General features: G+C 46.5%; 2 protein-coding genes across 9 annotated transcripts in view; one reads left to right on the top strand and one right to left on the bottom strand.

Moving 5' to 3' along the window:
* LOC119169183 (pseudouridine-5'-phosphate glycosidase) overlaps positions 1–24,520 on the top strand; it is a 2,087,124-nt gene that overhangs the window by 1,291,477 nt on the left and 771,127 nt on the right. Inside the window, exon 15 of one of the 6 annotated variants that reach the window (XM_075886273.1) lies at positions 23,036–23,317. The exons of the other annotated variants lie outside the window; for them this stretch is intronic. Within the exon in view, the coding sequence (XP_075742388.1) occupies positions 23,036–23,286 (251 nt within the window). The 3' untranslated portion in view covers positions 23,287–23,317. Of the gene's footprint in view, positions 1–23,035; positions 23,318–24,520 lie in introns of those variants that run through there. 6 annotated transcript variants of the gene reach the window in all.
* The window catches only part of pck (Claudin superfamily protein pickel), a 72,495-nt gene that overhangs the window by 15,032 nt on the left and 32,943 nt on the right, over positions 1–24,520 (bottom strand). For all 3 annotated transcript variants that reach the window (XM_075886280.1, XM_075886281.1, XM_037420300.2), the window contains exons 3-4: positions 10,325–10,474; positions 3,279–3,498 (exon numbers count right to left, since the gene is read on the bottom strand). In XM_075886280.1, coding sequence (XP_075742395.1) covers positions 3,279–3,498; positions 10,325–10,474 — 370 coding nt within the window. The remainder of the gene's footprint in view (positions 1–3,278; positions 3,499–10,324; positions 10,475–24,520) is intronic.

The raw sequence follows: 24,520 nt of genomic DNA, 5'->3' as shown, positions 1-24,520 counted from the left end.
TGAAAATTTTGATATTCGCACACCCCTACTGTTTACCCTTAGTAAATAGCCAGTTTGTATTTGGTTCTCCAGAGTAGTCTTCATAACCTAGCTCTTTATATTCACTCATCTCGAGTGAGCACTTCAAAGGCAGTGAAGAGCTATTATTGCACGAATCTACATAGTATGTTATACCTGTGTCACTTCAATTGTGGCATGACATTTTAATGGGCCAGATAGGACAGCAAGTGGAAACATCCAATTAGACTAGATTGGCTGAACATTTTTTTAGGTAGTCAGTTTCTTTTCTTGATGTCATTATTTACATCAGTTTTTTTTTCCTTTAGCAAAGAGCATGTAGCCCCCATGTTTAGGCAGATTGTTAAATTTCTCAATCTCAGCTGGCTCGCTTATGCAAGCTGCAGAAAGGACCACAGCTGTGGTTCAGAAACCTTACCATGATTGAGGTTGAGCACAAGCCAAGGTGACGCTCCCCCCCCCCCCCCCCCTTTAATGTTGCATTTTGCATTGCTCCCACATTGTGACAGTTAGTTCTTGAGGTGGATGGCGACATTTAGACTAAGGGTTCTAATAAAAAAAAACGCCAGGCCTGCGCGGAAGGCGCAGCACAGTCACAGCGAAAGCTAGAAGAACAGCCTTTCAGAGCCTTTCAAAAGACTCATTGGGTAACTACTGCAAGCACACTTGCTTGATACCCATTAGGGCAATACTAATAATAAAATTTTTTGGGTAGTAGGCCAGCATTCGTTATGGTATTTTTGGTCATTCTTCTGAGAAGTGCCGTATGGAATTTAGCGCCAATTGTTCATGCAGTGGCTGACGACAATGAGGAATTACGGCTAAAGTGTGCATGCTCCACAGTTCATAGGGGAACAAGAACAAGCTTTTGCAATGGGTTGGAGCAGTGGACGACCCACTCGTTACACTTTTCGCATTGTGCGATGACTTTCACTTTGTCTTTCCGCTGTTTTAAACCGCTTTATAAGTCGTATTAACGTGATTGCTTTCCCGACATCAAGCCTCCCTAAGGCAAGTTTGCAAACAAGTCCCAAGCACCGGTGTGGCTCAGTGATAGAATACTGTATTGGCACCCAGCAGACCCCGGTTCGAGCGCCACTGTGTCCTTGGTACCAAGTTTTTTTTTTTTTTTTCTAATTTCGTGCAATGTGGTTGCGGACACCGGCGGTGACGGCAGACAACTGCGTGTGACCCTAGTTGTGATCTCATAACAGCTTTAGCTGTAAAAAACTGGGTCTGTATTCAAACAACTAAAGCACACAAGTAGGACTTTTGCAAAAATGCTCATAAACAATGCAACAATAAACAAATTTATGTAAGCTGTAAAGCTGCATAATTTTCTCCTGAATATTTTTTCTGCCTGCAGTTGTAATCGTTGAGATACTACTTGTTTTATTTTAGCAATACTGCTTTATAAATATTGGAAGCCCTAAATAAAAACATTGTGCAACTTGTGTTTTCTCTGAAACGCAACAAGTTTCATTGAAACTGCTTCAGGAGCTGCCTAAAAAAAGCATTTTTGTGATCCTTTAAATTGTTGCTGGTCCTGAGCTAAACACACACATGAATACAATACAAAGATATTTTGTTCAACAACACCTTTGAAGTAAAAAAAAATAATGCCTAGCACAGCAGAGACTTCGTTCACTCCAAAATATTTTGCCTGGACGTAATGGTGGGTCATTAATCTAGAGGTATATTGAAATATCCTACATAGTGGTGGTCAGTACTTGCATCGGGAAACAACACTGCTCGCACTGACATGCACTGACAAGTGCCACCTATGCGAATTGTACTTGCTGGTGCTCTCTCATTGAAGCAGTATTCGGAAGTAATGCCGGCTAAATTTCAGGAAAAAAGCCTCTCTACAGAATACATCGTCTTCCAAAAGGACTTGTCCTAAAGATACATCGTCTGTTTTTATGCAATAATAAATGTTGGCGTGGCCTACTGTGACACATTATTGCACGCAGCAGTTAAGTGGCAGAATATTTTTGGAATACTGCAGCTGTCAAACATGCAATAAAGGAGTGCAGGCTTTTGTGATGGCCAGGTGGCAGAGAAGCCTAGAATTACTAAGTACTATATATCTCAAATGTGGTATGAAGCAGCAAATCACAATTAAACAAATCACACACTCTAAAAGTACCCCTTGTAGTTATCATATACTGACCCATGCTGAATTAATAAAATCAACTTCATCAGCAAGTGCAAATGAAGTTTTGCAACAGAATAGACAGACACAATAAGTGGCACGGCTGTTTTCTTGAAAAAAAAAAACAGACTTTGTTCTTATGAAACAACTAGCAGTATGCTGCTAGTTCAGCTCATGTGAAAGACGACACAATAGACAAACACTGACGTGTTAAAATGTTCTGAATCTGGCAGTGCATTTTTTGTCCATAACAGGCACTTGGTAACAGTGCAGGGTGTACTTTGTCTGCAATTACTGTCACCGGTCAACAAAATGTCAACGCTAGAAAACCAACATGCTTCAGTATAAATAATGAAACAAGCAACTCGTTGACATGATATATTAAAACCAACTGCAGCCTCTGAATCATCTGCAGTACAGCCTTCCTGAATGATAGCATGCGTTGCTGGCATAGAAATCATTGAAGAATAGTAGAATACAGCTGTGATTTGACAGCGACAAACAAGTTCTGGCGAATATTCTGACACAATTTCAGTACTGTTCCTCCGCAGTTGGCGCTCGTACTCTGCATGAGCTTATCGCAAATAGCACAAGTGCAGGTGAACAGCAATACCTATCGAGCACCTGCTAACCACCGACTTCGCCAGCTTTACTTCCACTGCCGTACCTTTACGCATGCTCTGGAAAGGGCGGAAGATCACTGCCAACTGTGAATCAATTGCACCATGCATTCTGCCATCGTGGCAAGTACATCAGCAAACAGATCGATTTGTAAATGGCTCTACAGAGGAATTTTCTAGAACACTATTAAAATAATAAGTAAACGTAACAAATAATCCTAATGCCTTTGTGTGTGTGTGTGTGTGTGTATCTGTGACAGTGCAGTATAAGGCTGTGCAGATGGCAGTGGGAGGTGTACAGTTGATGTAGCCCCTCTCGGGTGCTATACTTTTCTTTCTCCTTTGGAGACAAACTTTCTGCATCCTTATTTCTGCTTTGAGGCATACATGCTGCTCAATCCACTCCCAAGCTAGCCTTCCATCTAGTCCTAACATTGCATGTGAAATGCTTCCCAGCACAGACAGCAGCAGTCACAGCTCAGGACCTGGGTTGCATGTTGTAGATGAGGTTGTTGGCTCGTCGCCGACGCTCGCGGGCCTTGAAGGCCTCCCCTAGAAGCATCACGGCGGCAAGCGTGTGGAAGAAGAAGGCAACGACAGCAAGTGCATAGGCCCATGACAGGTGGTTGTAATTTGGGTACTGTAGCCAGGAGCGGTCAAAGCACATGCCTCCAAACACCGCCACTGACAGGAACACGGGCACCGCTGCGCAAGACATATAGTAAGCATCAGAGAGCCGCTGCCTCAAAACAAAGATTGCTCACAGAAGGAAAAAAAATGCCAGCACAACACGCTCGAATGCAAAAACACATGTGCAGCATATTCTGCATGAACAGTGAATGAATCGCTGCGGTTAAATGCAGTTAAGCCAGGTTTGTCGAGAAGCAGCAGTAACTACTACAGGTATAATTGCACTACAAGACAACACATGGTCTTTACACAAATGCGCAGTTATCTGGATGCATTCAGCGCCTCAGGCTGTGGCGGCACGAAGACAAATGTCAAGCAGCTGTTTGTCTTTGCAAAGGTGCTGCACTAGGCTTTCACTGAAGTGCCTTGGCCGGCTTTGTGAGGACACTGGTGGCGCAGCTCATTGTCAGTGGCATGACCCTCTCCTAACTTGAAGGTTGGATTCACGCAACGAAGCATTTTCTGGATTTCTACCAGAAGTAAAGCTATCACTCTAAAAACAAAGGTGACTGAAATTACCTACAGTCATCCACCGCAGTGCCTTAAGTAACAGAACTGCAAATGGGCCATTTGATAATTTCTAGGGTTTTATGTCCCAAAACCCCAATATGATTGTGAGGGACACTGTTGTGGAAGACTCCAGAAATTTCAACCATCTGGTGTTTTTCAATGTGCGCTTACATTGCACAGTACATGTGCCTTCACCATTTTACCTCCATTGAAATGCGACCGCCGCGGCTACATTCCAACTCACGACCTTTGGTTCGGCAGCTGAGCGCCCTAGCCACTGATCCAGAGAGGCCGAAAAGGGGCTAGATGATAAGGGTTCATTGTAGATGTAGCGTAACAAATGGAGACAGAGGAGAACAGAACCACACAATCTAGCCTGGTTCACTTCCGTCAACTATTATTGCGCAACTTCTGCAAGGCACCTTGGAACTCACCTGTGCTGCTTCAACGTAGCAGTGTCCAAGCTATTAACCCCTTAACTACCCAATTACCCAATTTTTCTGAAAGTTTCCCGCCCAGAACCGCATATTTATTTTATTGCTGATTTTGAGCGTGATTGTACGAAAAAAGCAGCTAGTCGATGTTGAAAAAATATTTTCTTTACATACTTAGTCAAATCCACAAAATGAAGTTCATTTTTAAACAATACATAGGAATTACCAGCTACCTGCTGCTAATAAATTTTAAACACCTTTTAAACCAAACAGTTGCAGATGCTACATCTTTCTTCAATTGTGTAGGCTAAGCACCCTAGGGGTAGTTCACTCGTTCAGCTTTGGTGACTGCATTGAAAATGTCAAGACATGGGATAATGCAAAGCGACTTCAGTGGCAGTCATTCACAATGTTCGAGTCTGAGCTGTCTTCATCATCACAGAAGGAGCTACTCAATTCACCGTCGTCGCTGTCTTCACTTTTGGACACAAGATAAACATCAGCACTCGAATCATCATCACTCAAAGAAGATGACAAAAACAAATAGCTTCTTTTTGGTTTTCACAGGCCAGCAATGCAAGAGTTGCCGCCCCTGCACGCTGTCTTTCCATACAGAAACACCGCACCCGTCGCAGAAAAACTAAATGGATGGATGGATGGATGGATGGATGGATGGACGGACGGACGGACGGACGGACGAACGGACGGACGGACGGACGGACGGACGGAAGGACGGACGGACGGATGGATGGATGGATGGATGGATGGATGGATGGATGGATGTGGCTGTACGCTTTAGATCGAGCGGCGGGTAACACCACCTAGCCGTAAATACTTAGTGAACTAACCATTTGATTCATCTTTTTTTTTTCCTTTAAATAGTGAGGTTGAGGATTTGTACTTTGCAGTGAAGGGTTCATTTTCACTCGTGCCTTGACTTTAGGCACCAATCATATAACCTCCCTCTAGTTAAGTCTACCCTCTTAAAGTCTATTTTGCCCTCCCTGTCCCTAAACCCCAGTGCTTTGAAAAACTCTGCGCCATCATCCTGAACTATAGGGTGAAGCCCTTTACAGAACATTATCAAGTGTTCGGCAGTTTCATCTTCCTCTTCACACGCACAGCATACTGTGTCTACCCCTTCGTATTTGTCTTGGTTCGCAACACTCCCGTCCTGCTCTCACACAGTAGAGAACTGCCCCGAGTATTATCATAGATCCTTTCCTTGGCAATTTCTTGCTTAAAAGTTCGATAGATCTCTAGTGCAGACTTCTTCATCATGCCAATTCTCCACATGTCAGTCTCCGTTTCCTTCACTTTCTTCTTAACCGATAGTTCTTTTTGGTTTGGCCACCTGCTGTTTTCTAAGTATTTACCAGTCAATTTCCTGGTTCGCTTCCTCCATTTTGTATCGACATTCTTCATGTACAAGTAGCTGAAAACCTTCCTAGCCCAACGCTCCTCCCCCATTTCTCTCAATCGCTTCTCAAATTTTATCTTGCTGCTAGCTTCCCTGCCCTCAAATGATGTCCATCCCATATCACCTTGTACTCTCTGATTTGGTGTATTCCCGTGAGCTCCTAAAGCAAGCCTACCTAATCCAAGGTGCTTAATTTCTAATCTTGCTTGAACTTCTGACGTCATGCACAAGACTGCATTGCCGAACGTCAGCCCAGGAACCATGCCCCCTTTCCATATTCCTCTCACAACATCATACCTATTGTAATTCCACAGTGCCCTGTTTTTTATTACCACTGCATTCCTATTACCATTAGTCGACACGTATATTTCGTGTTCCCTTAGGTACTCAGCCCCATTGCTTATCCATACGCCCAGATATTTGTATTTATCGGTTATCTCTAGCGCGACCTCCTGTATTCTAAGCTCACTACCTTCATTGTCATTTAAAATCATCACTGCTGATTTTTCCTTACTGAATCTGAAATCTAACCTATCTCCCTCATTACCGCAGATGTCCACCAATCTCTGCAAATCTTCCTTGTTGTCGGCCATTAGCACTATATCATCTGCGTACATCAATGCTGGTAGTGCCTGATCAATGAGTTTTCATTGTTTGACTAAAGAGAGGTTCAAGCCCAATCCAGTTCCCTCTAATTTGGCCTCTAGTCTTTGTAGGTACATCATGAATAATAAGGGTGACAGGGGACACCCCTGCCTAAGACCCCGTTTTACCTCTGCAGGCTTGGATATCTGTTTTTCCCACTTCATAACTACCTTGTTACCTTTATAGATATCCTTTAAAAGATTAGTGACTACATCTTCCACGCCTAGTGTGTCCAGTATTCCCCACAATTCCTCTTGAACCACGCTATCGTACGCTCCCTTGATATCCAAAAATGCTAGCCACAGGGGCCTGTGTTCCTTTTCTGCTATTTCGATGCACTGCGTCAGTGAGAACAGATTGTCTTCCAACCTCCTGTGTTTCCGAAACCCATTCTGCAGTTCCCCCAGCACCCCCTCATCCTCTATCCATGCCTGCAGTCTTTCCTTTATAATCTGCATTGCCAGCCTGTAGACCACTGATGTCACTGTTATAGGACGGTAGTTGTTTATGTCAGCTTTGTCCCCCTTTCCTTTATAGATCATGCTCATCCTGCTAAGTTTACATCCATCGGGAACTTCACCATCGATTATTAGTTTTCTCACTGCCTCTCTCAAAGCCTGCTTAGAGACTTCGGACCTAATGTCTTTATCAGCATAATTGGAATGCCATCTGGGCCTGTTGATGTACTACTAGAAACCCTTTTCTCAGCCCTTTCCTACTCTCGTTGTGAAAATTGAGCCATTGCACCACTTGATTCATCCTTTCTATTATGGTGCATAAAGCACTTCTTTGTTGAAATTTTTCTGTCACCCTTGTTCTTATATATTCAATAGCTTCATCCCCTTCTGGCCTAGCACCTTGGACTGTAGTTATAAACCTCTGCTCTAGGCTCGTCTTATTTCTTTGGGAGTTTAGATGGTTCCAAAATTTCGCAGCTGCCTTTCTATCCTTTTTATGTACTTTGACCAGCCACTGAGACCCCTTTTTTCTAATCTTTTCATTGATCAGAAGGGATGCTTCCGTTCTACAGTTTAGAAAGATGTCCCATTTTTGTTCAGCATCATCTGTCGGTGCACCCCGCTGCTTAGCATGTCTGGGTTCCCTAGAGGTTTCCTGACGTTTTGCTATGGCTCTCATAACTTCCTCATCCCACCAATTTTTGGGTTTGTGTCTTCTTTTCCTGGGTGACTTGTCACGCGTCTTAGCAAGCTCTAGCTCAAAGAGTCTAATTAGATTCGTGTATGTCCTCACTGTTTTGGTATCCTCGGTTATTACTTTCTCAGTTTGTTTAGTGGCTATTTCAATTTGCCTTTCTGAATAAAAATTTTTCTGTAGTTGCTCATGTTGTCTCCTTCCCACTTTCACTGCTCTTCCAAAACTTAGCTTGATACGTTTGTGATCACTACCCAGACTTCTGGAGCCACCTTCATCTATGTGCATTCCCCTGAGCTTATCATACATCCTATGTGACATCAGTGCATAATCTATCGTCGACTGCGGCCTTCCTACCTCCCATGTTATTTGCCCTTCACACTTCTCAATACTGTTGCAAATGATCAAATCAAGCCTTTCACACATATCCATGATCATCTTGCCTGCTGGGTCGGTATACCCATCTATATCTTTTAAGTGTGCATTCATGTCTCCTAGTATAATTATCTCGCACTCTCTTTCTAACTCCTGAATGTCCTTCGATATACACTCTACCATAGCCTGGTCTTCCTCTCTGGCCTTTGCTCCCGTCGACAAGTACACGAAACCAAGGAGTGTCATTTGACCTGCCACTTTCCCTTTTAGCCATAAATGTTCCTTGCACTCCTGCTTGACCCTTTGCCAGTCTGTACTTTTATGAATAAATGCCCCAATACCACTCCCCTTTATGCTGCCTTCTGTTCTATTACAATATTCCCACGCGTAGTCCGGATTGTTCGGAAGTTGTTCCATGTCCCTGACATGTGTTTCTACAAAACCGTATACCATGGGCCTCTCTTCCCTTAGCTGTTCTATCTCTTCCCACTTCAGCCTGTTTCTACCACTCTGCATGTTAATATACCCTATGTCTGAATTGGCACGGCGCTCGTGGCTACGTCTATTTATGCCCCGGACTCTACCTATCTTAGATACTGGTGCCACTTTGGAACTGTATCTGTCTATACCACCTGTCAAAGAGTCTCCCTGGTTGTTTTCCTCGTTACTAGCTATCCTGCACCTCGAAGGGCCCGCTTGCCCCCCAAAAAAGCTACTGCGCGTCCTGCAAGTCGCCAACCCACCTCATGACCTAGCCGCTCATCGAAGTGAATTCTGTCTCGTTTCGTTGAAAACCACCCCACCTATGCACCTCTCTGTTTATTTCTACCACCTCAAAGCCTTTTTCTTGACTCATCCGCCATATCTCTTGGTTTGCATTGACAAACGCTCTTTGCAGGTTGCTATCACACACCGGTACCTCCGGTATCGTGCATATCACTACCTGTACCTGAGGAGAAGTGGTGCGCATGTCATCGACGCCTTTCTCCAGTGTGGTTGCTAGTCCTGCTGTATCTTCATTTAAGACATCGTTTAAACCGCCTGAAATTATCACGAGGTTTTGTCTATCAGCTGTAGTTTTGAGTTTCGCGCTCGCTTGCCTCATGACTGCTTCCAGCTTGCATCCTCGGAACGCTCCTACTGAAACCCTCTTGTCACCTATTACCCTCTCTTTGATGGCTTCTGTGCATCGATTTAAATTCGAGTCCCCGGTGATTATCACATGCTGTGACTTTTCAGCTGGAGCATCTTGAACCTGGGGGCTACTTGCCCCTGTGACGCCGGCTGCTTTGTCCCCTCCCAGCCCCACCACTACCTCGCTGAAGCTGGGCCTTGCGACAATTGAACTGGCTGAACCTATTTTTCTCCAAACTTGCTTGCTCTTCCTTCTCCGCCGTTCTGGTTGCCGGTTCCCTACTGTTCTCTCCGTAGGCCGCTCCTTTGTTCAGCTTCGCTAGTGCTTCCTCGGCGGACTTCAGTCTTTCTCCCATTGCCCTCGTTTTCTTTTGCTCTGTCGCCAACGCAGTCTCGAGCTCGGCGACTCTCATCAGCTGTTCACTCTGGGCAACCATCATTTTCTCCATTTTTCCTCGACCTCACATTGCCTACACTTCGCGTCAGCCTCTTTTCCATCCTCTTCTACACTTGGGTCCACTTTCCAACCCACTCCACATCCTGAACACTTTACAGTCTTTTTGACCATGTCTTTCTGACACCAATTGTGTCTATACTCGATAATTACTGAACTCGAGCCCTGCACTACGAAAAAAAAGAAAGTCTAACTACAAAAATTAGCGTGTTCAATGTACGCGCACCTCGCCCACGAGGTGGCAAAAGAAAAAAAACAACAAAAAATTCAAACACACACACCCGCAATAACTAATAAATACCTGGTGACTGGCCCCTGAAAAAGCCGTACCATAAAACAAGTGCTACGAAGATTTCAACTGCTGCCTTATAATTATAAGGACAAGCTCAAAACATGCAAAAACACTTATCTGCACAGTCGATCAGGAGCGCTCAGAAAACACGTCCATCCTCCGTGACAGTCCGAACCGAACCACTAAGCTAATGCTGCCATCTAGTGGATGACACGCAATGTAAGCCGTAATCGCGCAACTCTCCGCCTGAATGCTATGTGGGAGTACCTATCCCACTGGGACGGGTTCTGCATATCCAAAGGGATTAAGCTGTGGCACATTTTTCTCGACACACTAAATTGTTTTGAGTATAACAATTAATATTACCCAGTGGCATGCTTTGCAATAATGTAAAATGATAGAAAAAAAAAAAAGGTGGTGGGCACCTGTAATAGCCTCGAGGATGAATGCACCCAGCAGAAAGATGATCTCAAAGCGCAGCATGTAACGCATCAACACCACGCTCAGCAGGACCAGGGCACCCAGAGCAAACATGAGAGCCAACGTCATCATGCTCTGCACAAACATCAGCCACCCTGCATAGATAGAGAAAACGGGGTCGGAAAGTTGCTCCTCAGCAAAAAAAATTTGCCAAATGCGAACCCAACTAGACGTCAACACATTATTGAACGGGCACTTTTCAAGCAGGGTGAAAAAACACTCCTGGTCAGTAAACAACGCTAGGCCAAACAACATGCCCAAGTCAATCATTAATCCACTGGTTGCCAGTCACTGAGCGCACGGCCATTCCTCCAGAAAAGGGGGATGCGATCAGAGCTATCCTGTTCAGCATGTCCTGACACTACTGGTATATTACCCCCCTATTTTGACCACCATGATAGCTGCACCAGAAGCAACCATAATGCCCCAAGATAGAGGGCAGGAACCTTTTGAGGCAGAGGGCAAAGTTGCATGAAGCCAACCCAGTTGCACAGAAAATTTGTGGAGGAGAAGAGCTTTGCCGGCAAACTGTCAAAATTCAGCGAATGAACATCATCATCAGCCTGACTATGCCCACTGCAGGGAAAAGGCCTTTTTCATTATCCCCCCAATCAACCCAGTGTAATGAGAGCATTACTCGCGCCATCAATTTCACTGTTGTACCATACCTGCATTGCTTTCTCTATAGTCTCAAGAATGTTTCCCATCGGCACAAGGTTGATTTGGCGTTTCCCACCCCCCAGAAGATTGGAAGGATTTGCCCACTTATCATAAAATAAGCAGGTCCATCTGTAAAAGTTGGATGCACAACTAACCATGTCCACAACTTCATAACTTGCATGATAGGCGTTGTGTATATGATACCTTTATGCGGTATGGGACAAAGTGGGAGCTACATGAATGTAAGATTGCAAGAACACCTACGCTCACTCTCCTCTGCTGATCCCACTAGTTATCATCTATCCAACCATAGCCACTCGTGTGGAAGTAATCCACATTTTAATGACACCGTTATTCTGTCACGCCATCATAATAAAAAGACAAGAGAAACAATAGAAGCTTTTCACATTAACCAATTAAAAGAGAAGTCAAGCATCTAAAGACCTTTCATCTAAACAATTAGATTATCTCCGGCAAACTTGCATAGCATAATGCCACTTCATCGTGCTTTAATCTGCTGTATACCTTTATGTTGCTCATGTTTTCCACGAGGCTGTTTTCGTGCTGATATTGCCTTGACGTTGTGCACATGGCACCTTTTATGACAATAACTTTGACAACGCTGGGTATACAGGTGGCGTTTTTCCAAAAAATTTTAGTTGTGAGTGCAGTGCTTGTCGGGTCTTTTCTCATTCCTGTATTTGTCCTAACGCTGGCCCATTCAATTCATTATGAACCCTAACCAAATAGCCCACCTTCCTGTTACTCTGCAACCCAGTCTTGTCCTTTTCGTAGCCTTATTATACCAGGGAACCTTCTAATATCATCAGCCCACCTAACTTTCTGTTTTCCCTTCGTGCATTTGCCTTCCCTGGGAATCCAGTCAGTTACCCTTAACGATCCGCAGTTATCCTGCCTACGTGCTACCTGCCCGTGGCCCATGTCCATTTCTTCTTCTTGATTTCAACTATGATATCCTCAACCCTGGTTTGTTCTCTGACCCACCCTGCTCTCTTCTTACCTCTTAAGGTTACACCTATCATTTTCCTTTCCATCGCTCGCTCCGTAGACTTTATTTAAGCTGTACCTTCTTTGTAATCCTTTGCGTTTCTGCTCCATAGATAAGTACCGGCAAAATGTAGCTATTATATACCTTCCTCTTGAGGGATAAGAGCAATTTACCAGTCATGATTTGAGAGTGCTTGCCGAATGTGAAAACTAACTTGTAAAACTGGATTGATGATATGTGGGGTTTAAGGTCCCAAAACCACCATATGATTATGAGAGATGCCATATGTTCATGTAAAACTGGATTAGAAATCAAGTTTATTTTAGGCACGCATGTTAAAAAGTTGCAATAAAACATAGTTTACAAACTAAAATGCCATTTCTAGTCGGAAGTTCGATGTCAGCTTTCAGATAGGAAATGGCAAGGGGCTGTGCCACGTATCACAGCCACATTGGCTGCAGGTTGCCGACCCCTGCCTTAAGACTTAGGGTTCTGACAGTGGCACTACGCTGACTGTGTTTGTATGCTTGTGATTAACTGTGAGGAGCTGTCTTCCTCTCGGCTGACGTATCGACACTTCATCTTTACACTGCCGAAAGCTTCCTGCAAATCACCAGGTATTGCACTGCCTTCGGCATCCAAACACCTTCGACTGCGAGTTGGTTTCATATGACATCATCACGTGACATCATAGTGATGTCACAAGTTTTGGTGATGTCGGATGTCATCAAGCAGCCATCACTGATCACATGACTTTATGTATCATTCATGTTTATGCTGTCGCTGACAGTTTACTTTCCCTTGATGTATGCAAGGTTTCTGCCTCTAAACTTAACTGCTCACTTGAAACACTACCATCAACTTTAAAACCATCTGCCAAACCATTAATATTAATTGCTCTTTATACTTATTTCAGCTAATTATATTACATTTATAATTTGCCTAAACCTTCCTGCACCAGCACCACTCACCTACGCTGAAGACCGTGCACCACCCTAACAAGTACCCATGCCAGCACTGCTCTGCTACACCAAAGTCATTGCTAGCCCCTGTCCACTCTTGCCTAATGTGCTTCCGAGTTACACCAATGTCCTGGCTAGGTACAACGTGCCAGCCACCAAGCAGGCCTACCACCAGCCACTCTATGCAAAGTGTCCTACAGTGTGAACAGAGCCCACTAATACAAACGGTGGCACCGGTTACTTCGCATGCAAATAATTTGATGCAGCCTCCTATCCCCTCATCGTTTGTGACGAGCTGCCTCACTCATCCATACTACTAGCGACCTCCTGCTACATCACCGACATACCACCACCATCCACCGAACGCTCACTATCTTGTCGCTTGGAAAAACTAAGAGTTGCAGGCACGGACACCATAACGAAGTACAAGTCCTCATCGCAGCTTGTCATAGACACGTTTGTCAACAGTGTCTGCACATCTGGACTTGTGAACACCAGAACTAGCATATGTGTATGGCAAGAAGAGCTTGATTTGGGTAAGTTGTTTCATCGTACAGTGAAACCCCGATCATACGACTTTCATGGAACCATACAAAACTGTCATACAACTTTGGCATCAGATATTCGAAAAACTAATATTATAAACACTGACACTCAGCCTTGCCCAAAAAACGGGTACAGACTATTCAAATAAGCCCACGGCACGACTTTGTGCCTTTGCAAGGAAAGTGGTAGATTAAATTACTCTTGCCAGTGGCAGCTAAAGGCAGCATTACTTAGTTGAAGAAGGTGCAAGCAAATCTTTATTTTCAAACTTCAAAAATTGTAATCCTTTACGCATCTTTCCACCAATAAAAATAGAGGCCGAAAATTGCCTGCGCGTGAAAACGAAACTGAAACCATGTTGCCAAAAGAAGAGTCAAACACAGTTTCATCACTATTACATAATGGCGATGGACCATGGGTTTGCATAGAATGCCTTCGTGCGCGACTGAGCTCTGCACGTTGTAATTTCTTGCTTTGTTAAGTGCAACTAGTGGTGTCTCACTCTTATTATCAATATTGATGTCAAGTGAAAGTAATTTTGCATGGTGAAAACAGCTGTGTTGCGCCCATATGCGTGCGCAAGCCTGTGACTGCGAGTGTGCCAAAGGCAGGAGATCAGCTGCATGTCAAACAGCAAAAGTTTTCACAGACTAAAAATGTCAAAATAGCAGCTTTATGGCTGCCTGAAGCTACTCTGTGTACATGGAGTTCAACTAGGTAACGACCCCAAATACGTACGCGAGCGATTGAGGTGTATGAAAAAGCACATAAACTTCCAGAAGAATAAACTTTCCATTCTAAGAAGACATTATGTCTCATCGTCTACTCTCTAATCGTCAACCTAGGGGAATGCAAGTACATATTTTGCAGTCATGAATATTCGGCTGACATTTGATTCAAAAAAAGTTTTTTTTCGGATAGAATCTGAAAGTCGTTGCAAGATGTGCGGTCAGAGCAAAACTACGTCGTATAAACCAAGGTTTCTAATACATTATTTCTATGGTGATTTTGCCGGAACCAAACCGATTCGTCGTAAAATGTGGGTCGTCGTTAAATCCAGGACGTATAATTCCAGTTCCACTGTAGTTTTATCATAGTTACAGCGTGACAAAAGTAGGAAGAAACAATACAGACAGATTAGAGTGCCGACTTTCAAACTAATTTATTGAAGGAGCTCTAGCCGCTTTGCTACAAGGTGCAAGATCAGTGCGCATGCAAAGCAACATGTGTGTGGCTATGCATAACGTTGTTAACTTGGAAATGAATTCTCTCTCTCGGAACGATGAAGGAATGGTGTACTGAAGCATCAATCTATGCCCTTCTTGATAAAAAATGCTTTTATAATCTCTTTTTTATTCTTTGTTTTCTCATTTTTCGAAAACCCTGCTTCGCAGAATAGAGGGTGCACTTGCATTCTTTGCAGTGCATAGAGCCATATGGCTACTATACCCATTTTTAACATTTTACGCATGCTATCTTGCTTGGTCATTAAATATTGACCTGTTTGCCTATGTATATCTTTCATCAGGTCAACGGTATTCCATAGACAACATAAAAATGGCATTCAGCAAACCTGCGCTCCTGAGGAGTGTTACATGACTGCCTTGTTGCTATTAAGGACACACACTTTTTAAAGGTTGCAAGGAGTGGAAAACAACAAATTTATATCATATCTGGTTGCTTTAAATTGTGACACACATTACATTTGTGCGGCTTAACGTGGAAGGGTCTTTCACCATCTTGTTTTTCTTTCTGTGATGTTTTCTTGCTCTTTCTGCAGGAGGGTTTCGCAAACGAGTATGATGATGCAGTTGGGATATCTGGCACCTTTTAATCTTTCAATCTGGTTTGCTAGACTGACCTTCGCTTCGTGCTCACATGAGAGCCACATGGTAGCAAATTGTAAAGAATGGGAGTGCAGTCCTCTATTCCACGAAACAAGATTTTTTTTAAACGAGAATGAAGAATGAAAGAGAGATTATAAAAGCATTTTCTATGAGGAAGGCCACGAATCAATGCATCAGTAGACCGTCACTTCGCTTTTTTTAAAAAATACATTCATTTCTGACTTAACAATGTTATACATAGTCACGCACGTTTGTCGCGCATGTGCACTGATATTGCACACTGTATAAAAAGAGCACCGTCAATAAGTTTTGTTGAAAGTAAGTGCTCTTTCTTGTCTCTGTTATGCATACCTACCATTGCCATCATTGCATACCTACCATTGCTGCAACTACAACATAACTATGTCTTATGGGCATCGCATTTTGCCGCTTGCTTCAGTAAGTCCAGACGCCCCTTTCCGGACCGTCTCTACGCAGGGCCAGTGCTGAGCATATTCATCCCTTAGCATTTTGTGATGCTCGCATCAGAATCACGACGCACGCCATTGAATTTATCGTCATTTATTCCTGTTCTTACAATGTAGTCCTCAGCTGGAGCATCCTCTCATGTCACAATGCTGCTATTAATTGTGCCCACGCCAAAATCAAACTCTTTCCACTCAAACATTTCACAATCATCATCACTCCACCACATTAAAGGAAAGTGATCAAATTCAACTACAATGTTCCTCCTAACGTGCCAAAGCGCGTATCCATGTACCACAACGACCTCTTGGACGCTGTTGCATTACTTTCGCTGTCTACTCCTTCTGACACAGAAGAGCTTGTTGCTACCTTTTGCAACTGTGGACGTCACAAAATAGACAAACACAGTTTTCATTTGCAACTCCTTTCCATAATCTGTCATGCTCTTAAGAGGACAATGTATTCGTACAGTAGAAGCTATCGACAACATTCAAGTTATTGTCTTTCCTCACAACGTGTACTGTGAAAGCTGCCCTATTCTCAGTGCTATTTCTACATACAGTTGCTGTCCCTCTTGTAAGTATTCTGTTCTTTCAACAGGGGGCAATTTTAACTGGGCCAAACATGAACTGCAGCCCATCACATTGACAGTGGTTTTCAAGTACCATTGCATCAGTGCCTGTATCGCGTTTCTCCAGCAGAACATTGTGCGTTCAATGGAAATGTTGGTGACATGCCACGACGCAAAGTATTGGTGACATGCCACGACGCAAAGTAGGTGACATGCCACGACGCAAAGTAAAAGTTGTAGTGCATGATCATCATCATCATTTCTCAATGACCGCACCGCGCTTCTAAGCTGATGCTAGCTCGAGCTGCGCGAGGATTACAACAAGCTAGCGCACTTGGTGTGTCGGACGTGGAAAGCCACGCGGCTCCGCTTCAGGCGTGGAATAAAGTGGTGAGAGAACGACACGACCACATTGGCCGCCGTCCCGTCTCTTCCTCTCTCGCAACATTTGGTGACCCGGAAATTGCGCCCTTCGACGCGCCATCGGCTGCCATGTTTCCGCGACTCTGCCCGCCAGCGCCACCGTTCCAATCGACTCACCCCAAGGTATGGTTTATGCAGCTCGACGCCGTTCTTGCGGTGAATGGCATCACGGACCAGCTGCTGATGCACGCCATTCTTCTCGACGCCCTTCCGGTAGAGTTGCGTCATCTCTCTGCCACTTCAAGCACCAGCCCGCTACCAAGAGGGTTTCAGGAGGGTCGACACGCCTTACAATGCCCTCTGCACTGCGGTGCTCGCCCGCGATGGCCTCACGTACCGACCGCTTCCAGGGACCCGCGACTTTGGGGCTGTCACTGCGTCGCAACGTGTGCTACCAACCGTGGCCCCACCAGACTCCATGACGACCACCTTGCCGCCCGCCTTGGAGCCTGGCACAGGTGACCTTTCGCCCGTTATTGGCTTCCTAAGCTCGAAGCTTTCGCCTTCAACAACGTCCGATAAACGAGACTTAACCTCTCGTCTGGCCACTAGCGACGCGTGTCCTGCGCCCGACTGCCCATCCGCCAAGGTTCTCAACATTTGGGCTGAATGCAACCAGTCAGCCACGAGGTTTGTGTTTTCATCGTCCTCGGCCGAAGACACTGCAGGCATGCTTACCACCGGCTCGTCTCGGCCGACCTCCATGGCTCACAACACGGCTGACACGTCAGGTTCTACGACGGCAACATCACCGAACGCCCTGGTGTCTACCACGACTACGGACATCGTCACGCCTGCTATTCACCCCATGGTCGCGAAGGCTTCAGTGTCGACAATGTCCGAAGGTGCCTCTCCACTCACCTCAATGATCTGCATGTCCTTCCAGCAGCAACCATCCTCGCCCTCGCAGTCTCTCGCAGGCGAAGTTGAAGCCACAAGCTGTCAACCACGGCCAAACTTCCGAGATGTTGCGACTATGACCGACGCTCCTGAGGACGACGTGCCTGGTCTGCCTATGTCACAGCAGACCGCACACCTCATGCCTGGCATACAGGCACCCATCTTCCATACCGACCCGCGCACGAACCGACGTGCACCGACTACTGAAGGTGTTTCCCCAGGTCAAGGTACGCCCACTGAGCCTCGTCCAGAGTCCATATCTGCTGGATCCCATGACACGCCTCCTACTGAGTTCTTGACGGAAACCGTAGGCGAGCTGGCGTGTAACTGGACTGTAGGCACACCCTCTTACAAGCCGCATACGTCATTCACCTCTACCCAACGTGTACAATGCTACTTACTCACTGCCAATGTAAGTGGTCAAGTCCACTCATATTCAAATACCACTCACGTCACGACACCTGCGTACTGACATCGGCACCAGTGCTGTGCACGCCCGCAAAAGCACCGTCAAAGCCGTTGCTTGTCGATGGGTGGTCTGCAAGACTTCACTACGCCACTTCTAATTGCTTCGCACGCAGGGGCCAAATCGGCTTTTGTGCACCCGTCGTCACCTCACCCTGAACGCCTCTCTACCTGCAATGCTCACTCCCGACACCCTGTGCGCTCCCAGCTAGCCCCAGCTGGTCATCCTGTCACCCACTTGTGTGCAAACACAGTTTCCGAACGCTTACTTCTTCATCCACTGCGCAACTCCCAGTGTCGCCCCCCAGAGACCCACTGGTTCCCGATGATCACTACACGTTGACAAACTGGACTTTCCAAACGGACACCTTGCGGATTGTCGTTCATGTATATAGTCTCTTTCTTTGTTATATACACTTCAAGTCGCGCAAAGCGCTAGTGGGGGAGCCCTGTAGTGCATGATCATCATCATCATTTCTCATTGACCGCGCCGCGCCTCTAGCGCAGCTGATGCTAGCTCGAGCTGCGCGAGGATTAGAACAAGCTAGCGCACTTGGTGTGTCGGACACCTGCGTCGGACACATGAAACTAGAGGAGCGAAAGTTGGGCAGCGTCGGCACACTGCAAGGGGCCATCATCTCCCCCTCCCCCTTCCTGTTCAATGCAGTCATGATACCGGTGGCCGAACGCCTCGCTCGACTACCGCACGTACGGCACACGATCTACGCCGACGACATAACCCTGTGGACGACCGGAGGCACGACCGGACGCACGGAGGAATCGCTCCAAGAGGCGATCGAGCAGATCGAAGACTGTCTGCGCGGAACGGGGCTCAAATGCTCCCCGCAGAAATCGGAACTACTAATACTTCCACCACCCGGACACTGGCGCAAGTCAGCAGAAGCGGAGGCGGCCAAGATCACGCTTCGGACGGAAGATGCCACCACCATTCCGCACGTCCGAGGAATCAGAGTGCTTGGCATGCACATCGACGCCGGCAACGGGAACCACACGGCCCTCAACAGGCTTCTGACGAAGATGGGGGTGGCGACCCGCCTCGTCAAGCAAATCTCCACCAAACGGAACGGCATGAGAGAAGCCAACGTCCTGCGACTACTGCAGCCGTTTGTGACGAGCCACGTATCGTACGTCGGCGCATTTCACGGATGGCTGCAGCACGAGCGGGACAAGATCAATGCAGCCATCAGGAAGGCCCACAAGTCCGCACTGGGTCTTCTCGTAAGCACGAGCAACGACTCCCTTGCCCGACTGGGGGTCCACAACACCCTAGAAGAGGTGAGCGAGGCCCAGCGCATGTCGCAGCTCGCCCGCCTCGCAACGACCACTGCTGGCAGAGAAATCCTCCGAAGAGTCGGCCTGCGCCCACCCAGAGCCGAGTCCTATCGAGACGAGGCTCCGGAGCGCACGGAGATCGGAAGAGACATCGCGAGACACCTCGTGGTCCTGCCGCTACCACGCAACATCCACCCGCAACGCAACAAAGAGCGACGGGTCGCAAGAGCGAGAGCGCTGGCAGAGACTCACGCCAGTGACTCGACGGCGGTGTACGTAGACGCCGCCAAGCATCAATACCGACCGCACACCTACGTAGCGGTGGTTGTCCGAGCCACGGACGGCAAACTGCTTAACGCCTGCAGCGTCCGAGCAACGTCTGCGGAGCAAGCGGAGGAAGCCGCCATCGCCCTGGCGCTAAACGGCACTCCCCAAGTCACCACCATCCTGAGCGACTCCCGCACGGCCATCGCCAATTTCAACCGCGGGAGCATTGGGACCCCGGCAGCAAGCCTGCTGCCGAGAAGCAAGTCGACCACGACACATCTACGGTGGTTCCCGGCCCACGTCGGAGCCATCCCGGGCGGAGCAGCCAACCGCAACGAAAGGGCGGACGCCGTCGCACGCGAGCTCGCGCACCATGCGGCGCCCCCCCGCCCCTCGGACGCGGAAGAAGCCGTACCCCCGGACTCGGACCCACTACTCGACTACGGCAGCATCCTTCAGTGGTACCAAGAGGGCCGCCGAACGCTTCCCGGGCCTCACCCGAGGCTGGGGCGGCGCGAGGGGGTCCTCCTGAGACAACTACAGACCGGCACGGTGCTCACGCCCGCCCTGGCCCGACACGTGTGCCCCGGACTCTACGAAAGTGCGAAGTGCAGTATCTGTGCGCGAGAACTGGCAACGCTGACACATGTGCTGTGGGGGTGTGACGCGTGTGCGGGGGGAGTGATCACCGACGTACTACCACCGGACATTGTGAACCACATAGCCTCGCCCGATCACGAGGCGCAGCTTAACGCCATCCAGCGGCTTGACGCGGCCCTGGGTCAGCAAAAGCGAACGGAGCAAACTCCTAGTAGCTCGCGCTGGGCCTGCCGTCGTTGAGGTCTAAATAGACAGGAGGGTGCGGAACCCTCCCCACGCAGGATAGCCCAATAAAGTCTATTTCTCTCTCTCTCTTGGTGTGTCGGACGTGGAAAGCCACGCGGCTCCGCTTCAGGCGTGAAATAAAGTGGTGAGAGAACGACACGACCACGTTGGCCGCCGTCCCGTCTCTTCCTCTCTAGCAACAAAGTGTAAGAGCATCTGTCATTACAAAAAAAAAAAAAAAAAGAATGGCTATTTATGGTTTTCTATGGACTAAAGGCATCTCAACAAGATCACTCGAAGGGACGCTCATCTCCTGTCAACGGAGCAAGAAAAAAATGGGGGAAACTCCGGGCCGGTGCTAGCGCACGGGCGCTGCAATAATGTCACTTTGGGAGAGGAGGTTGGCGAACTTGCGTGCAGGAATCCTGACGGCGACGCACACAACTATTCCTTTTCCGCCGCGGGAAGAGAGCACGCGCACCCGCGGTCTCCGACGCACCCAAGTGTCGTCGTAGACCGCTACATTGGCTTCTCACCATCTCCACTATGCTCTTGGATGCAGTGGTCTGCCAAAACAAAATGAAGCAAGTAAAATGTCTTATCGCCAGCATTTTTAATTTTAATGAGATGCTCTGCAGACAACGAAAAGAATGAAGTGGTAGAATTAAAAAAAAAAGATCTGTAATCATAAATAGACGCATGCCTAAAATCACTCATTGTATAGCTTGAGGATAGATTTTGCACGTTCTTCAATATACAGTGTTGTACAGAATGACTGCCTGCGAAAGAAAGACAGACAGTGATGAAGCACGTTTTAGCAGACAGCAATTGATTTGAACAGAAGAGCGGAGACTGCCTCGAGCTGTGGATCAATTATGCATAAAAAAAAGTTTGACCATTCAACGCTCCATCTGACCAAGAACAGTAGCAAGAATTTGCAAGGGCTATATGAAGAAGAGATAGACAATGAAAGGAAAGCGACTAGGAAAATTATTTTCGCAGCGAAATGATTGGCAGGCGCGACGCTACGGCAAGTTTAAATTTACAGACATCCTTGACTAGCCAAAGATCTTGTCACTCGCTGAAGCCGCACCTTAAGTTTTTGAGTGGAGGTTTTACTTACTTGTGCTCAGATATGAAGCCAAGAACTGGCCGGAATATCCCTGAAATTACCAATAAAAGCAGCACCAAACGAGCAAATATAGAGGATACTCGTTATGAGTCAGAAGTCTTCGGCGAATATTTCACCAACCTCCAAACTTCTAGGTAAGCTACATCGCGAAAAAAGCATGGTTCTCCGTTTTACGTGTTTGGCTGTTGTAGCTTGGCATGAACGATTGGTTCTCTGGAAGTTACAACATAAAACAAACTTAGAAAGAGAGCAGACAAATGACAAAAATGCTTTCCCAGTTTTTTTATTTCTACTCTTTAAATTTGTCTTTAATATGAAAAGTTCCCCTTGTATGTTTTTTTTATTACCACATGTTGTATGCCATGTTCCCACAAATATTTCTACCCTTGCACGCGAAGGTGAAAGAGTGAAAGCAAACCTGTTTGGTGTTTGTGAACAGCTTCGCGAAATTATCACGGTATGGTCTCTCTCCCATGCCAATCTGGCTAGCTTAGCGAAAACTCGTAACGATTTGCCATCTCATTTAGTGAGTGTATCTGAGCTATGCACTAATACACTGAGCAGCGAGAGTAAGCATGCAAGCAGACGACAAGAGCGGGCTCCACGCTTCTCGCGTCTGCTGCTCCGGCGCAGCAGTTCGGCCGCGGTTCTGAAGGTGGCGCTGTCACGACGTTTGCCACCGCTCTGGGGTTTGACACAATCACGGCACGGAAAGGAGCCAAGTTTCCCATCCTGTCCATTCTTGCTTCATGCCCCTGCCCCACAGAGATAACGCAATGAAACTCTACAAGGAGCTAAATGCCTTGCATCTCTGGACTTATACTCATCGTATTGGCAAGTGCTTAAGGAAGAAATCGATTCAAACACAGCCTTTATCATGGCCGATAGCTTGTACCAATTCACCGGCATGTCTTTTCGACATTGTGATGCACTCACAACATTGGGCTGCATGATGAACACAGCCTTGTGAGGCTTAAAGTGGGACAACATACTTGTGCTGTTTTTAAGACATAATTGTTTTTATTGTTTATTTTTCCTTGCAGAGCTCATGTAACTCCTGTATGTTGTGACACGCTTGTCAAACACTGACCGCCAACTAAATCTCAATAAAAGCTTATTTGCTTTACTTCGCAGCATGATGCCCGACTACATTGTATCCAAGGATGGATATACTTTGTAACCAAGCCAAACTTTGGGCTGTTTCCAAATCTCATAAGTGAAAATCAATAAGAAATGTTATGCAGTTTGATTGGCCTGTATTTGAATTAAAACACTGCATTTGTTATTTCAGCACCATACAACACTCCTTTGCACCAAAAGGCCCAGGCCCCTCAACTCGTGGTCACCGGAGCCCAACAGGGCATTCACAAAAGTTCGTCGCTTGCTGAAGTCTCTCCCAATTTGGCATCAGTACAACTCGACAGCCCCCGTAGATACAAAAATAAGGCAGCAACAGCAGGCTCAGCACTGTCCTTGCACAGCACAAACAAAAGTTCCCTGAATATTTCATGGCTTATGCAAGTCGAAGGCTTAGAAAAGTGAAAAGTAATTGCACCGTGACAGAAAAAGAATGTCTTGCAATCTTGTGGTCTCTTTTCTGGCCATATTTGTATGGCCGCCACTTCGATGTGGTCACACACCACCACACACTTTGTTCCCTGTCATTGTTAAACAATTCCTCCAGCTGTCTGGCATGTTGGGCACTTTACCTGCAGGACCACTATATCTGCTAGCTGCACCACAGTGGATGACAGCATTCTGACGAACACATCTTCTCCCTTGGATCAGTACAATGCCCGTTGCTCAGAATCTCGGCTTACTGTTTCTTCCATCCATCATAAAACCATCTTCACCAAGCAATGCAAGGTCCCCAGTGTTTTCTCGGTAATGGGCTTGCTTTCATCAATTTATGGTGTGACAAGATCGATCGTTAATATCAGCCAAGTAGATTCCTTTCTCACGATGTGCAGGTTACTGTATACAGATCGACGCATACTGCAGTGAACCTGGTAATCGTTAGAGAATCTGTTTCAGAACGCTGAAGTTCCCACAAGTGGGCTCTTCAATAGGCATTGTATGTATTACTCTACTTTCCATGCAATAAGCCAGCAGTGCTAGCTAAAACACTCTACGGTTGAGATGAAGTGTAATAATCAGCTGCAGTGTTTAGTGGCTGTTGTGGTGAATATATGGGGAATAGTGTACGGCCCACATCGAAATACCACTTGCGACCCGTTGTACACCCATACACCAGAAAAAGTAAATCGAAAGTACAACCAAGGCAGTGCCAGCCAAACACATACGATTCACGACAAGCAGACGCTGCAGTGGCACCTCAGTTCTGTCGCTTTCGTCGCCTCGTAGAAATTGACGTCATACATACAATGTTGCCAATAACTCTTGTAAGCCAGGTGAGTGTTTCGAGGCAATCTATTAAATTATTTGAAAACAATACGCGAGCATCTCAAGCCTGTAATTTGGTGCAAATGGCGGGAACGTGCAAATAAACGTACTTAGTGAATTTCATTGAGATCCATTGAGCTCAAAAAATCGCCGTAGTTGGCCTTTCACAACAATCTCCTCTACCGATGCATCTACCACTCCAACAGTCCCCAGTGGCTGTAATGGAGTCTTCCTTTCAAAATATGCGCATCTTTTCATGGCAGTCCACACTGCACATGCCCTGAAATTTTCAAGGCTTATGAGTACTTTCAACAGCCGTACAGGGAGTGTACAGCTATGCCCAGAAGTTTCCCTGCTTTTGTCACTGCTGGGC

The sequence above is a fragment of the Rhipicephalus microplus genome, chromosome 2 (genome assembly GCF_043290135.1).
Source record: "Rhipicephalus microplus isolate Deutch F79 chromosome 2, USDA_Rmic, whole genome shotgun sequence".
Lineage (NCBI taxonomy): Eukaryota > Metazoa > Arthropoda > Arachnida > Ixodida > Ixodidae > Rhipicephalus > Rhipicephalus microplus.
The sequence above is the reverse complement of the archived record's forward strand: the minus strand, read 5'-3'. Positions and strand labels throughout refer to the sequence as shown.